Below are 17,027 nucleotides of genomic sequence, written 5' to 3'. Positions count from 1 at the left end.
AGGATAGAAAGGGCTGGTAACTCGTCCCCACTTGGGCTACGTCACGCCCTGAGTGAGAGACTCCGCCGGGTCCACGTGCCCTTCCACGTGGTGGCGCCCATAGTTAACATCTCGAAATCACCGGCAATGCGCGATCAGCCCTCAGTATGTAGGCCTAAATATTATTTCATTTCACATGTTTGACTCAGTTTCATAATGTCAAACTTTTAACTATGGTGTTTTTGCTATGTATTATTTTATTTTGTGATTTGTAAATGACTCCATGTAAAACTGAGTTCCATGTAAAACTCAGTAGTGCTACAGCCTTATTGTTTCTACCTTAATTAAAGGCTCTACTGAAAGAATTTAATAAAATAAATAGAAACATTTTACAGATGGACTGATAAATACGAGAGTATATCATTAAATACGCATCTAATTTAAAGCAGAAAACAGGAAAAAGCAATTAATTAACTTCCACGCATGTTGAGGCATCTGTCACAACGATGGATCAGTATGAAGATCTCGGTCTCATAGAACTCGGTCGGCTGCGAGAAGAGCACATTTGCACGGCCCATTCGAGTTCACGTCAAGGGTCAAACTTCTCACCACCGAGGAACTTCTTCAGATGGAAATCCGAGTGGTGATCATTGCCCCTCCACAGTTTGCGATGAAATCACCAACGCCATTTTACCGGTGACTGACGAACGCTATCGCTACGTGGAACCACGAGATCTTGCACTGCGTCCAGTCAGTAGCGCCCTCTAGATCCCATTTTAGTAAAAATGATTTTACTAGTAATTTTCCTACTTAAAAAATGAAATGTGCATTACTTATCAATAGAGACAAAATTTTATGGTTTTATTTTTAGTCCGATTTCATTTTTAAAACAGAGATTTCTGTGTTATTGTTGTTATTTTTACAAAATAATACTTGAAATACTTACTCCACCAAATAATAGTAAAATTTATATCCTGCATTTTTTACGATAAAATAATTTGTAATAAATTAGTCTAAAACAGATAAATTCAGAACAATCAAAATAAATAAGCAAGCTTTTGTGGTTTAAAAGTGATTCAGTAAGTGATGCACAGTAAAAAAAGATTCATTTAATAAATTGTACTGAGCCATGCACTATGGTTAAATAATTTTTGTTCGGAAATGACATTTCTTCAATTTCAAACATTAAAATTTTTTTTTTCTTATTATTTGAATTAAGTTTTGGTTAAGTACTAATTAGTTCCATGATATAATTTGCGATTAGGTGCTACGTGGTGTACCAGCTTGCTTCTCGGCGTTACTTCAGTTTTGTCGCACTCCACCGTATAATCTTGCCTTTATTTATTTATTAATTTATTGCCTTTATTTTAAGTGGTGAAGTTAAGGCGTACCGCCTTGCCTTACACTTAACCACATATGTACATCTTTACTAACTGCGCCCTCGTGGATAGATCAGCAGGTAAATAAACCAAGAGAGAGACAGACAGAGAGAGATAGAGATACAGAGAGAGATAGAGATACAGAGAGAGATAGAGATACAGAGAGAGATAGAGAGAGACAGAGAGAGAGAGAAAGAGACAGAGAGAAAGAATGATGGAGAGAGAGAAAAACGAGAGAAAGAGAAAGAATGATGGAGAGAGAGGAGAAAGAGAGAAAGAGAAAGAGCGATAGAGAGAGAGAAAAAAAAGAGAGAAAGAGAGAGATAGAAAGACAGAGAGAGAGAGACAGAGTGAGATAGAGACAGAGAGAGATCGAGAGACAGAGATAGACAGAGAGAGAGAGACAAAGAGACAGAGAGACATGGACAGAGAGAGACAGAGACACACACAGAGAGAGAGAGAGACAGACACACAGAGAGACAGAGACACAGACAGAGACAGAGACAGAGAGAGAGAGAGAGAGACACAGAGAGAGAGAGACCCACCGGTGGTGTCGTTGAGGATGGCGACGACCTGCACGCGGGTGTCGCCGCGCCGGTCCAGCGCCGCCTGCAGCAGCCGCACCACCTCGCAGCCCACCACCGAGGGGCAGTTGAAGGACTTGGTCCACGTGATGAGCTCGCCCACGTCCAGCGCGCGCTGCCTCATGGGGAACGAGAACGTGAACCCTGCAGCACACACGCGCACACTCTCGCACTCTCGCACTCAGGGACGTGGCGCCCCCTTTCCTGCTTTCCCGACAACACCTCGCGTCACCACCACACAGTACTTGCACTGTTGCAAACACTTCTGATTCAACGTAGATGGCAGTCATTCCATTTTTAATACACCACAAGTTGGATAAACCAAAAATACCCGTTTTCAAATATTTGACGATATATGCATGCATCTTTCAATACAAATAATTCAGTTCATCTGCTCTCCAACATTTTTTTATGCTTATAACACTAAGATATTCAAGTAAATACGTATATTAAAAATTACTCTGCCAGTGGCAAACTGAATAAGTAAACTTCATCTTTTTTTCCGTCTATTGAGTCTTGGTCAGAATAGTGACATTTTAATTCCTTATCTACCAATTGAGAAACTTGCTAGAGCTTTTTTTTTCCCTTCAATTTTTACTTCTGCATTTAATCTCAATTTTTCCAAGGCTTTATCACTTTCAGCAGTATACGACTCATGTTTTTCGCATAACAAGATGTTGATAGTTTATTTGACAATGTGATGATTTTTGTTTAAACTAATTTAGAAAGTGCATTTTTGAAAAATAACTGCACAAAGAGTACGAAGTTTTAAAAATTGAAAGACAAAAATGGAAGCAAAACATCGTTAAAACTTAAATAAAAAAAATGTTACCGTCAAATATAATATTAATATATATATAATATATAAGTACAAAGTAATAATCGAACACTAGATAGGCTTGTATGTACTTGAAACAATATTTAACGTATTTAGAACATTAAAATAAATTTAAAAAAAACAACACAACTACCAATGCACCAGAGTACGGGGCTTCTACTGGTCGCACGGAGCAACGAGGTGAACGGCAGAAGCTACACATATTCCGCGAGACAAGTCTCCGGTTCGAGGCGTGTGTGACGGACGAGAAGCCTAAGATGTCCATTTTTTTTTCCTAGCCTAACTAAAACTAAGTGTATTTTGGAGGGGTCCGGGTTAGGGAGGGACCTAGGTGCGTCTCGGGCCGAAGCCTATACGCCTAGTCATGCTGGGATTAGCCATGCAGGGAGAGGGTCGCATGCAGGAGGGGATTGGCCAGCCATGGCAGCGATTGGCGCCATGACTAACTCCCCTCACTCTTAAATCTAGACTGTAACTAGAGATAGGTTGGGGCCAGGTAAAACCTGCATAGACACAGGGTGCAGGAGTGTAGGAAAGTACGGGAGACAGAGGATGGTCTGGATGAAGTGTTGGACAGAGTAGAAAAGAGTCTGCCATGCGGGGGGTTGGGCAGACGGCGAGGGACGGCGACGCACCCAGGGGCAGCGGCTCCTCGGCCAGGTTGTTCTCGCGCACGAAGGCGGCGACGCAGGCCGCCAGGTAGTCGAAGAGCCGCGCGCCGCAGCCCACGCGCTGCTGCTCGTCCACGTGGTAGTGCCGCACCACCTCGCGCACCACCGAGCCGCCCGCCAGCTCCATCAGCAGCACGCGGAAGTTGGTGCCGCCGAGGTCCAGCGCCAGGTAGCGGCCCTCCTCTGCAGGCACAAGCATCAGGTTCACCATCGACACTCCCCCCAGGCACGTGATCCCGCTAGGGCGTGGTCCTGGTCGGGAGAAAAGATGGGTCTTTTACATGCCGGACACTCTTACCAGTGCCCGACATGGGTTCCGAGAACCGGGAAATAGATTCGCCATTTCCAATCGCGGCAAGCAGTGGCTACCAACTGTTCCCTCTGTGCGGTGTTCAGGCTGGAGCAACAATAACTGTAACCAGGGACGCAACAACTAAATTTCCAAAGGGGGGGGGGGGGGGGGGGCAATATACCTTTTTATAAAGAATCATCGATCCCCCCTATTGAAGCGGGGGGTCCGGGGGTCCTCCCCCTGGAAAATTTGTATTTCAAGGTGGAAAATGGTGTTATTTAAGCAGTTTTATTATCTAAAAATTGATTACACAGCACTTTCTTTGCCCCCGTTTGCCCCCACTTCAAGGTTTCAGAGGGAGGGCAAAATACACTTGCCCCCCCCCCCCCCCCCCCTGTTGCTGCGCCCCTGACTGTAACAGTAGGTCGTGCGCACGAGATTCCACCGCCATGTTCTCCAACAATAGCTAGAGACCGGGAAAAATCTGCGGGTTCGATGAACTTCAGGATGGACTCCAATATCCTCTACACACTCGGGCAAATGCCAACTGTACATCGGCTGCTGACTTGTGAGTCGTCTCGACTGGGTAACCTGTGATTCGACACTTGTATGAGTGAGGGTCTCTAATTGCCCTCAGTCCTCCAGAATTAACAGTGAACCAATGGCAGAAGCCGCACTAAGGTATAATTATTTGTATTTTAGCATAACACGAAATGAACCCGCGAACTTTTCAGGTCTCTGACAATAGCGCTTACGACGGCCGTGTGTATTGGAGGCATGGCCTTCCCCTGAACCCTGAATGCATACATATACCTATTTAATTTTCTCCCGATTCCTCACCATAGTTTCTCCAAAATTACCTGCAGTGCAATTGTTTGATCGTGTATATATGTAATTAATGAAATTCAGTGTGTGACTTTTATGGTTCAGTGCGGTATGGTGCTCTGCAAGAAAACTATACTTAAGACTTCCTAGCTATTGATTCACACTAGTGCGTAGACGAGGACATTTCCTGTGTTTTAAATCTCCCGCCCTCACTGCATTCACTGTGTGAGTTGGCAACACATCCGGCTACCAAGTTTCTACAGTTGGTGTCCCTGGCGGCAGGCGGATGTAACCAGTCGTCATCATGGAGTCTGGCCGGTAAGACGTCGTTTCGGGTACATTCGGTACCAATCTGTTTTGCCGTACATGTGATGTTGGTCATCGGTGTAATACAGTCCATTTTTTCGTATGACCAAACATTTTGGTCCTCCGGGCCGGATATTTCCAGTGTTTTTCGTATCGTGCGCAAGTTATTGTGGTGCGTTTTATCGTTTGCCACGCGGGCATTTATTTGTATTATCGGCCCGCTGTTTCGTTAAATTCCGCTTCGTGTAAAGTTGTTTGGTATTCCACGCCGTCTACCGTTCAGATTCTCTGTTATGCTGTGTTAGTGAGGCTAATAATTTGCCGGTGCGTGTCTCGTGAATGAATTAACCTAACAAAGTGCGCGAGTGAGCACGTGTTTTCGAAATGTTGTTCGCATTCGCGGACATCTTGTTAAACATTGCCTAGTAGATTTTCGCCGATTTATTGCCTCGTGGATTGGTTTACTGTACTTAACCTCAATTATGGCTGGTGCTCAGGCGGCAGCATTGCGGTTACGTCTCGCAGAAGGTCGTATGAAACGTGCAAGCGATCTCTCAATTGCCGCGGCAAGTGATGTTTCAAAGGTGAAGTTATTGTTAGCTACCGTCCGGGATTTGCCTGCCGTGAAAACGTCGTATGATGCAGACTACATCACAGTGGAAGCAGCATCGGCTGACCTCGAGGATTATAATGCAGAACTGCACCTGCAGCGTATGATGACGTTTGAAGAGCAATACTACAGTGTGATGGCCGCTGTAGACGCTGTGGACAGTAAACCAGACCTGCTGGAGACCTCCGCTAGCGAGACTTCAAATGGCCGTAAGTTGAATGTTGCTTTGCCGAAGATTCATCTTCCTCATTTTGATGGTACTCCCCAGAAGTGGCCTAATTTTGTAAATTTATTTACGACACTTGTCACGGAGAACTCTCGGTTGTCCTCTGTTGAAAGGTTGGCATATTTAAAGGGTGCTGTCTCTGGTGAACCTCTTGGCATAATTCAGCCTTTAGAATTGTCAGAAGCAAACTTCGAAGTTGCATGGGACTTGCTTGTAAAGAGATATGATAACAAAAGGTTGATTGTGTCCGCTCATGTAGAGGCCCTGTTTAATGCACCTTCAGCATCTGTCGAAACCCCCAAGTCACTTCGCCAGCTACTTAATGTCATCTCAGAAAACCTTGCTGCTTTGAAGGCACTGGGAGCTCCAGTGGAGCATTGGGACATGATCCTTTTACCGATACTGTCAAGGCGGTTGGATCCCAAGTTGCAAGGAGAGTGGGAACTTAGTTTGAGTTTCCTAAACTTGAAAATTTTGAAGCATTCCTTGAAAAACACTGTAGGGCCCAGGAGTTGGTTGGTTCGTCTCGCTCCAAGCCTGTGCGGCCACAGTTACTGAACCAAAGGCCGCAGTCCTCTTCTATGCCTAAGAATCATAATTCATCCAGCTTTGTTGTCAATTCATATATATCACAGTGTTGTTTGTGCAACTCATCACATACCTTGCACCAGTGTCCTGAGTTCGGATGTATGACTCCCAGTGATCGCTTTGAAATAGTAAAGAAACATAGATTGTGTTTGAACTGTCTAGGAAAGTCTCACCAGTCAAAAAACTGCCCATCTACATCATGTCGCACTTGTGGTAAGAAACATCATACCCTGTTACACTTTGTACAGAAGACTTGTTCTGACAAAAATGACGTGTCGGCCACCTCATCACCAGATCAGTGTGTGTCTACTCTTCCAACAGTTATGTCAGCAGTTACTAACTCAGAACACACCATTCTGCTATCAACAGTTCAAGTTGCGGTTTTGGACTCTGCAGGGAATGCATGTACAGTTAGGGCCCTGTTGGATTCCGCTAGCCAAGCTAGTTTCATTTCAGAGAAGTGCATGCAGAGGCTACGTTTACCTCGTATTAAGGCGCACCTCCCAGTCACTGGCTTGTCAAGCACACCTGTCAATATCGCTCGAGCCTTTGCCTCCATTGTTATTGCTCCTGTTGGTGGGGTTGGGCCTCAATATGCCTTGGATGTCTTCGTCTTGCCTCGGATAACTGCGGATCTGCCTTGTGTAAAGTTGTCACCTGAAGTTAGCAGGGCAGTGTCTAACCTGAAACTTGCAGATCCTACGTTTGACACACCTGGCCCTGTCGATTTGCTCATCGGCGCTGACCTTTTTCCCCAACTGCTCACTGGAGGCAAGCTCAGTGGCCCACCTATGGCTCTTGACTCTGTATTCGGTTGGGTTTTAATGGGAAGGGTGCCCTCTGAGCCACCTCAGTGCTCTAAGTCATTTTGTGTTTCACTTTTCACATTATTCCCTCCATTAGAGGACACCATGAGAAGATTCTGGGAGTTGGAAGAATTTCCGGCCACAAGGCATTGTTCTCCTGATGATGACATCTGTGAAAGGACATTCGTTGACAGCCATACCCGGAATGGCGAGGGTCGTTATACTGTGTGTCTGCCATTTCGTGCCTCGCAGCCGGAATTAGGTACCTCTCGTTCTCAAGCGGTTCGTCGTTTGATTGGGCTCGAAAGACGTCTCAGAGGAGACCCTCAACTGCGGAGCATGTATTTTGAGTTCATGACGGATTATCTGACAGCTGGGCATATGGAAAAGATTCCCCCCGAACAGGTGCATTCGAAACAGGCATACTACATACCGCATCACTCTGTCGTAAAACCAGAGAGCTCAACAACCAAATTACGTGTAGTCTTTGATGCGTCTGCAAAAACGTCCAATGGATTATCCCTGAACGACAACTTGCTGACTGGCCCAAAGTTGCAACGTGATATTGTTGAAATTTTGTCCAACTTCCGACTGCACATGGTTGCCTTTACAGCAGACATAAAACAGATGTACCGCCAAATCGGTGTTTGTATTGAGCATCAAGAGTACCAGCGTATTGTGTGGAGATTTGCTGACACAGACCCTATTGAAGATTATTGGCTGAAGACAGTAACGTTTGGTGTGTCTGCAGCTCCTTACTTGGCCCTTCGCACGTTGAAACAACTAGCTTGTGATGAATCTGTGGCATTTCCTTTGGCGTCTAAAGTTTTGCAGGCAGACATCTATGTTGATGACATCGTGACAGGCTCACAGTCTGTCAGCTCTGCATTGGAAATCCAGCGCGAATTGATTTCATGCCTTGAACGAGGTGGGTTCAGACTGCGAAAGTTTGAGTAATCACCCAGCTTTACTTGACTGGTTGCCAGCTGAAGATTTGGAAGTGCCACAGTTGTTTTGTCTTGACCCGGATAGTCAGTTGGCTGTAAAGGTGTTAGGGCTTCAGTGGAACCCAGTCTCTGACATGTTTGTGTACAAGATTAAGAGTAGCTCCATTCGTGCCACCAAACGCACCATATTGTCTACAGTTGCAAAAATCTTTGATCCTCTTGGCTGGCTTAGTCCGCTGTTAATGGTAGCTAAGCATCTGCTGCAAGTCCTGTGGTTGAAAACTGTTGACTGGGATAGTGATCTTCCTGAAGATCTGGCACATCGCTGGAACCTATTTCACAAGGATCTACCCCTGTTGTCATCCATAATGATTCCCAGATGTATAAGAGGGTCAAACTGTTGCCGTTACGAGTTGCATGGTTTTTCAGACAGCTCTGAGCTTGGCTACGCAGCAGTCGTCTACCTGCGTGTTCTTGGCCCTGATGAAGTTAAGATCCATCTGTTGATGGCGAAGTCAAAGGTAGCACCTCTAAAGGTTCAGTCACTCCCAAGATTGGAACTGTGTGGTGCCCTACTCCTTGCCCGGTTACTCAGCCATATCACTCAGAGTTATACAGAAAACATCACTGTGTCCTCGGTGACAGCCTGGACTGATTCGCAGGTAGTGTTGGCATGGGTAAGGTCATCTCCTCACAATTTGAAAACTTTTGTAGCGAATCGAGTGAGCGAACTTCAGAACCTCACTGATGCTGCCTGGTGGAGGCATGTACCGTCAGCGGAAAATCCAGCAGACTGTGCTTCACGAGGTCTACTACCAGCGCAGCTTCTGGAACATCACTTGTGGTGGACAGGCCCGGTGTGGCTGAAAGAGTCTGTTCACCACTGGCCTTCAAGCTCTCCAGGTGCTACTGAAGTGGATCCAGTCCTGCTGGAACAGAAGTCTGTGACCTTCACTACTGTTGCTTCAGGTCTGTCAATTTCTTATTTGCTGCTCCGTGTCAGTCGGTTGATCAAGCTGTTGAGAATCACTTCATTCATCTTTCGTTTCGTATTCAACTGTCGCACCTCCAGACAGAGCCGGATCGTTGATGAGTTTACCCCAAAGGACATGAACAAGGCATTGGAATTTTGGTTATTGTTTGTTCAGGCAAGTTTCTTTAGTAATGATATCATGGCTCTCAAGAAACAGCATCGCCCTAGTCCTCAGCTTCGAAAGTTGGCCCCCTTCCTTGATGAGCATGGGCTGATAAGGGTGGGCGGCCGGCTGTCTGAGTCAAAGCTTCCCTTTGAGCAAAAGCATCCTGTGTTGTTGCCCAAGTCTAGTGCGTTGACTGACCTCCTTATTACCCACTACCACGAAAAGAATAACCATCCTGGTGTGCAGACGCTTAGAGGCATCCTCAGGGAACAATTTTGGATTCTCGGAGACAAGGATGCCATCACTCGTCGCCTGCGCCACTGTTTCCGTTGCTTCAGACAGAGACCGGCAACTTGGCAACCCCCTATGGGTAATCTTCCTGCTATGAGGGTACAACAAGTCAAGCCATTCGCTCATACCGGGGTGGATTATGCTGGTCCCGTTTTGATCAAAGCGGCTAAAGTCCGGCGGGCACCTGTGGTTAAGGCTTTTCTTTGTATATTCGTATGTTGTGCAACAAAGGCGGTGCATATAGAGTTGGCCTCAGATCTTTCCACTGATGTCTTCCTGGCAGCATATCGCAGGTTCATAGCCAGGCGAGGTAGATCCTCAGACATTTACTCTGACTGTGGTACCAATTTTGTCGGTGCTAATAATCATCTGAAAGAATTGGCCGAACTGTTGTCTTCTGCTGCACACCAACAAACCGTTGCAAACTCTATGTCCCAGTTCGGTGTTCGCTGGCACTTCAATCCCCCTGCGGCTCCTCACTTTGGAGGTCTCTGGGAGGCTGGAGTTAAATCCTTCAAGACACATTTACGACGAGTGATTGGGGAACAGGTACTGACTTTTGAAGAGATGTACACTGTCTTAGTACAGATCGAAGCCACCCTCAATTCAAGACCATTGTGCCCTGTGAGTAGCGATCCTAACGACCTTAATGCGCTAACCCCTGGCCATTTTCTTACTTTGGAGCCTTTAGTTGCCTTACCTGAACCTGATCTGAGAGATGTTCCACTTAATCGTCTACAGAGATGGCAACTAGTCGAGCGTCTCCAGCAGGACTTGTGGCATCGTTGGCATCGTGACTACCTCCATACCCTGCAGCAACGTCAGAAGTGGCATGAGCCGGGAAATGGTCCTGCTCTCGACCAGCTCGTACTGCTTAAAGAAGAAAGACTCCCACCCCTTCAGTGGCGTCTGGGGCGTGTCACGGAACTGCACCCTGGAAGGGACGGAGTGGTGAGAGTCGCTACTGTGCGCACGTCTAGCGGGCCAATCAAGCGTGCATTGGTAAAATTGTGCCCACTCCCATACATGTGTTGAAATGGATTATTTCAAGGTGGGCGGAAATGTTTGATCGTGTATATATGTAATTAATGAAATTCAGTGTGTGACTTTTATGGTTCAGTGCGGTATGGTGCTCTGCAAGAAAACTATACTTAAGACTTCCTAGCTGTTGATTCACACTAGTGCGTAGACGAGGACATTTCCTGTGTTTTAAATCTCCCGCCCTCACTGCATTCACTGTGTGAGTTGGCAACACATCCGGCTACCAAGTTTCTACAGTTGGTGTCCCTGGCGGCAGGCGGATGTAACCAGTCGTCATCATGGAGTCTGGCCGGTAAGACGTCGTTTCGGGTACATTCGGTACCAATCTGTTTTGCCGTACATGTGATGTTGGTCATCGGTGTAATACAGTCCATTTTTTCGTATGACCAAACAGCAATAGATAACAGGACGTTTTTGAACCACAATGGCCGGGGGATCTAGGCCCATGCCAGCATGCCACACCTACACACTGAAGTGAACTGGCAGCAGCTCATGGCAGCTGACCTGTGTGGTCGGGCAGCTCAGGGATGTAGGTATTCTCCATCTGCAGCGAGGAGGGTCGCTGGTGGATGCCGGCCTCCAGCTCCGACAGGAACACCTCCTGTATCCTCAGCACCGTCTCTCCAGACAGGTACAGTCCCTGCAGGACGCGCGTCACCTGCGGCCAAGCCATTCCCGCATTGTTGCCACGTCCGCGCGATCACTTTCCTTCAGATAATTGTTGCACACCATGTTTATTACTTATTTATTGTCTTTATTGGTGGCGAAGTACGCCTTTTCTTACACTTGACCACTTTCCTGCAATTACATCAAATAGTGGAATATTAAAAATTAAGCATGATATAAGCAGATGTTGACTAAATATTAAGATAACAAATTTAAATTTTATCTTAATGTTCAAATATTAACTACTACAAAAGATTCAACCATAACTAATTTAAAGTAATTAAAAATTAAGCATAGACATACATAAAAAGGAAAGTAATTAAACATACAGCAAATATTATCAAAACCGGGAAAGAAAAAAATAGGTGCTACTACATTAAAACCAGTCACTCGCACATTCACACACAGATTTATGTTGGTTCAATTGTGTAAACAGTTCGAAATAACTATCTGTCTATTAAACTGACCAGCATGTTCAACAATTAAACGAACTTCAAAAAACCTTACACGAGTGTAAACGTTGCCGGCAAGACCACGATGACATTCTGGATGTTATTGGTTTCATCCGTCTGTCCGTCCGTCCGTCGAAAGTTGAAGCTTGAGAAGATTTTTAACAGACGGACAGATTGAATATTTTTTCGGGCCTTCAAATTGGCTTGGGGCCTACAATGGCCACAACTGTAACTGCAAACTACGTGTATTTCATAACTTTTCTACTAGCAATAAAACGAGTGATTTCGAAATTCCACTATAATGGTTAACTCATGCCATGCATTAAAAAAAATATCTCTAAACTCAACCATCCCCCCTTTTTTTCCAAACAAAACCCCCTCTTGGGACCTGCGGTTTCTGTCTCATCCACTACACTGTAAGTTATATTTGTAAATGGAATTTATATAATCATGTAAAATTACAGGTATTTGTAAATTTGTAGATTTACATGAAAGTAACTGAATAGCTACAAAAAAAACCTTTCGCAGCAATGCTGTGTTCGTGTTCTTGGCCCGGGGCATTCATGATGTGTTGTCGCAGTACCTCCAACAGCTTAAAGTTATCTGCAAATCGTTCCCTGAATAGCTTCCCAGTATCAACTGCGCACATGAAAAGCACAATAACACAAAATAAAGTCCAACTCTTTATCTTTTCCGTGGTTAAAAAAAAAAAAATCAGTGTATGCTTGTATAAAACGTCGACCAAAATTTTTAAAATATGCGCCAATTATCTGTAAACGACACAATAAATATACAGTCCTGTTGCTGGAAAAAAAAAAAAAAAAAGAGTAAATCATACATGCCAAAATTAACCATAGCAATGTGTTGTAAATATTAACACTTTTTTTTTACTCGTAGTAGGTATTGAAAACAAATTCTTTGCAACTTCCGAAGGAAAATTTTGAGAAAGTACAAAAATAAATAAATAAAGTGCTTCTGCGTAGGACAGTGTGAGGCTTGATGCAGCGCGCTTGGTGCTCGGTGGAATTCCCTGTCGCCGATTGCGGCGGTGACCTTGACCCCCCCCCCCCCCCCTCCGGCTATTTGCGACTCGTGACGGGGGAGTCCGCCCGGCAATTGAGCTCCAATTCCCCTGAAACCCCCTCCCCCTCCCCTGAAACCCCCAGGCGCTGTTGCCAAGTGCTGTCAGGCGGTCCTGTTATCCCCCCCCCTCCCCGGAAAACCCTTATATATACACTCTAGACCGCAAATGACCTTTGAAGTCGGTTGAATTGTTAAGATTTTTTTTTTTTAAGGCAGAAGTGATGTTGGCCAACAATATTATAATTAAATTGTTTTAATTATTTCCCATTGTTGACACTTTTAGTTATTTCTCTGAGCTGTGAGTAGCATAATTTCAGGTAGATTCCAAAGGAATACTGCCTATTGTAGCAGTTACCAAGGTAGTTTTTTCGTTTCATGGTCCATAGACCCCAAAAAACCATCACCAACTCAAAAGTTTATATGTATATATATTACACGCACATATACACACACTTGCGCTTAGAGGCGACACTGCGCTAAAAGCACCAGCGAGCGTCAAACGTATCATAACAGAATAAACAATTGGTAACAGAAGCGACACAATGTGGTTTTATCCTTGGTTAGTGCGTACCAGCAATCTGATGCTCTCGGGGCGTACACAAATGTAAATAAACAATGTTTTCCCATTGAAAGTAAGGGGCGTATGATTTAATGAACAGTTTGTGTGGTAGTAAATACAATAATTCGTCGTAATTTCACGTCTGTAAATTTTAGCTCTTAATGGGAGGACAACATATCATTATGTCATTTTGTTTAGCTTATTTTGTCCATCTTGACAGATATTCTGTGTGTACACGTTTGTACAAAGATAGACGTCAATACAAAATAACAAAAAAAACCTTGCATAATGTTAATCAGTGTACGCAAATGTGAAGCCTACATAATTAAATCATTTAAAATGCCAGAATTCACTCGCAATCACTAACTAATACAGTACTTAATTCAAATCCGACTAAACTGCTATCCCAGCCTTGGCTAAACCTTTGAATATATATACTGTATAGAAGTCGCGAGTGGATAGGATTTACTCTACGTCTTTCAGAAGCGTATCATGAGCAGCTTGGGAACTTCACCGCTGCAGTGCGCTGCCGTAACGCCCTGTATCGTCTTAGTTGTTATTTACACGTTAGAGCGCAGCACTGTCGCCCGCTGTCATTCCCCGCACCCCCCATCCATCATTTACTGCAGCTCAAGGTCGTTCAACAGGAGGGGGAAGGGGTGTTTGAAGAGTTCGACACTTGTCCGCTAGGGACCACCACAAGTCGATGCCCTAGAGATGGTGGCGATTGCGGCGGTGAATTAACCAACTACCCCAAAACCGTATTAGAAAATTTAACCTGGGCTGGCGACTTCTATACAGTATATATATATATATTCAAAGGCTAAACGCGCCCCGAAAAGATGGCGACCGAAAAGTAAACAAACGATGAGCGAGTACGCGGGTAAACCCACTTTGTCGCTTCTGTTTATTCTGTGGTATCATCCCGCCTCGCTGACATAGATACGACCCTGACCAGATGGCAGTTGTTATAAGGTCACAAGTTAGTAATATATTGGCAAACTGTTGTTGTGTCGCAGTTGTTAGTGAAAACTTCGCTCTGAACTACTCTGATAACGAGACTCGAATGAAAAGCTGAAAGTCATAAATTTCAGTTTATCGCTGTTTGCGTGACTTAAGAACATTTGAATGCCGGCTTATTACGAAATAAAATGAATTTTTTTTTGACGTGATGAAGCAACTTCTGTGGCTGTTATCTTGTGCCGCTTCAAACAATTGTGTTGCGGTTTACTGCTTCACTGGGATGTTTGAAATCCCTACCGATTTCTGGTTTTATGTCCGCCATCGTCTTCTTTTGAAATGAGATGTCGAAATGAATCAATGTGTTAGGAAGTCCGCCTAGCGCAGTGCTGCCTCTGGACTGGCGCGCAGTCTTCTCCCAGTGCACGGGACAACTGTGAGATTTGAAACTAAGATTAAGGTGTAATAAACGTCCCTTGAGTGCTTTGAAGAACCTTCCTGTAGCGGGTTTTTCATGCCTAATAATTAATCTGAAAACATGCGTTTTAGCTATTTTCACTTTTCTGTAAATACAGAGTATCACACCCGCCCTCAGCATATTTTCAAATGATTTTCGTAAACTAACACCATTCCGATACGTTGATCAATTTTTTTTAAATCACGTGGTTTTATTTCTGAACGTCTGCACATGGTAGGCGAGACTCTTAACATACACTATTCTGTGTTCCTTTATGATCTCTAAAATCAAACGATATAAAAATAAGTGACGGCATGAAAACCGTTAAAAGCAATATGGCGTCTGTAGGGTCCTCCATTTCCCCCTGGAGCGGGGGGGGGGGGGGGGTGTTTACCAGGGGCAAGAGGGATCCCGCCCTTTCAGGATTTAAAAAATAAGTAAAAAAAAACACAACTGAAAACAGAATAAGAACATTTATAGCAATCTAGCTTCATAAGCAAAGATCTTATTTTAATGTTTAGTGGGCTACAATAATGTATTTACTCCATATTACAGCCCGAAGTGACTCGTACAAAGAAATACCGGAATTGTGATTCCAAGTAGTCTGTCTTTAATGACCGTTTCCACACGTGTTACTGTGTGCATGTCAATCATAAAAAACTTGACATGTGTGTTAAATGTATTTAATAATATTTATAAATGTATTCTTATTCGAACGAAATCAAACAATTGACTTAAGAACAAAGAAAAAATCTAACCAAAATATAAAAGTTTGGTTTTATTTGTTCTCAAACCAAATCATTACTTAAATTCATATGAACAGACGTTGGAATTCTAAACATTTACTAGATGTTCCCAAATATTTAAGTCTGGCAAACGATTTTATATTAAATTTCTATTCTAAAAAAGTATACTCATCAAAATAATGCTATATATGGTTCGATGAGACCCCAACATTCACAATTCTGGCCGCGGTGATGCCCTGGCAGCGAAAAGCACTCGGTCGCGTGTGTGTGCTCATGCGCAGCGCGTGGGTAACGGAACGGAACTCCACATTGTGTTTAAATCATGCATGAAGCGTGGGTAACGGAATTGAGCTCCACATTTGTTCGATCATGCGTTACGCGTAAAAAACGGAACGGAGCTCCACATTGTGTTCAATCATGCGTGACGCTTGGGTAACGGAACGGAGCTCCACATTGTGTTCGATCATGCGTGACGCGTAAGAAACGGAACGGAGCTCCACATTGTGTTCGATCATGCGTGACGCGTGGGTAACGGAACGGAGCTCCACATTGTGTTCGATCATGCGTGACGCGTAAGAAACGGAACGGAGCTCCACATTGTGTTCGGTCATGCGTGACGCGTGGGTAACGGAACGGAGCTCCACATTGTGTTCGATCATGCGTGACGCGTAAGAAACGGAACGGAGCTCCACATTGTGTTCGGTCATGCGTGACGCGTAAGAAACGGAACGGAGCTCCACATTGTGTTCGATCATGCGTGATGCGTAAGAAACGGAACGGAGCTCCACATTGTGTTCGATCATGCGTGACGCGTAAGAAACGGAACGGAGCTCCACATTGTGTTCGGTCATGCGTGACGCGTGGGTAACGGAACGGAGCTCCACATTGTGTTCGATCATGCGTGACGCGTGGGTAACGGAACGGAGCTCCACATTGTGTTCGATCATGCGTGACGCGTGGGTAACGGAACGGAGCTCCACATTGTGTTCGATCATGCGTGACGCGTAAGAAACGGAACGGAGCTCCACATTGTGTTCGGTCATGCGTGACGCGTGGGTAACGGAACGGAGCTCCACATTGTGTTCGATCATGCGTGACGCGTAAGAAACGGAACGGAGCTCCACATTGTGTTCGATCATGCGTGACGCGTAAGAAACGGAACGGAGCTCCACATTGTGTTCGGTCATGCGTGACGCGTGGGTAACGGAACGGAGCTCCACATTGTGTTCGATCATGCGTGACGCGTGGGTAACGGAACGGAGCTCCACATTGTGTTCGATCATGCGTGACGCGTAAGAAACGGAACGGAGCTCCACATTGTGTTCGGTCATGCGTGACGCGTGGGTAACGGAACGGAGCTCCACATTGTGTTCGATCATGCGTGACGCGTGGGTAACGGAACGGAGCTCCACATTGTGTTCGATCATGCGTGACGCGTGGGTAACGGAACAGACCTCTACATTGTGTTCGATCATGCGTGACGCGTAAGAAACGGAACGGAGCTCCACAGCATGTGAGCTGAAGCGCGACGTAACAGGCGCCGCTGTATCGACTAGCGCGCGGATAGCTGGCCTTGACCGCT

The 17,027-nt window shown here is 45.0% G+C and overlaps 1 protein-coding gene across 3 annotated transcripts in view; it reads right to left on the bottom strand.

Annotated features, from left to right (window-relative positions):
* LOC134539237 (hexokinase-1-like) overlaps window positions 1-17,027 on the bottom strand; it is a 49,340-nt gene that overhangs the window by 11,742 nt on the left and 20,571 nt on the right. For all 3 annotated transcript variants that reach the window (XM_063381044.1, XM_063381043.1, XM_063381045.1), the window contains exons 3-5: window positions 11,027-11,180; window positions 3,416-3,634; window positions 1,904-2,086 (exon numbers count right to left, since the gene is read on the bottom strand). In XM_063381044.1, coding sequence (XP_063237114.1) covers window positions 1,904-2,086; window positions 3,416-3,634; window positions 11,027-11,180 — 556 coding nt within the window. The remainder of the gene's footprint in view (window positions 1-1,903; window positions 2,087-3,415; window positions 3,635-11,026; window positions 11,181-17,027) is intronic.

This window comes from Bacillus rossius, chromosome 15 (genome assembly GCF_032445375.1).
Source record: "Bacillus rossius redtenbacheri isolate Brsri chromosome 15, Brsri_v3, whole genome shotgun sequence".
Classification (NCBI taxonomy): domain Eukaryota; kingdom Metazoa; phylum Arthropoda; class Insecta; order Phasmatodea; family Bacillidae; genus Bacillus; species Bacillus rossius.
The sequence above is the reverse complement of the archived record's forward strand: the minus strand, read 5'-3'. Positions and strand labels throughout refer to the sequence as shown.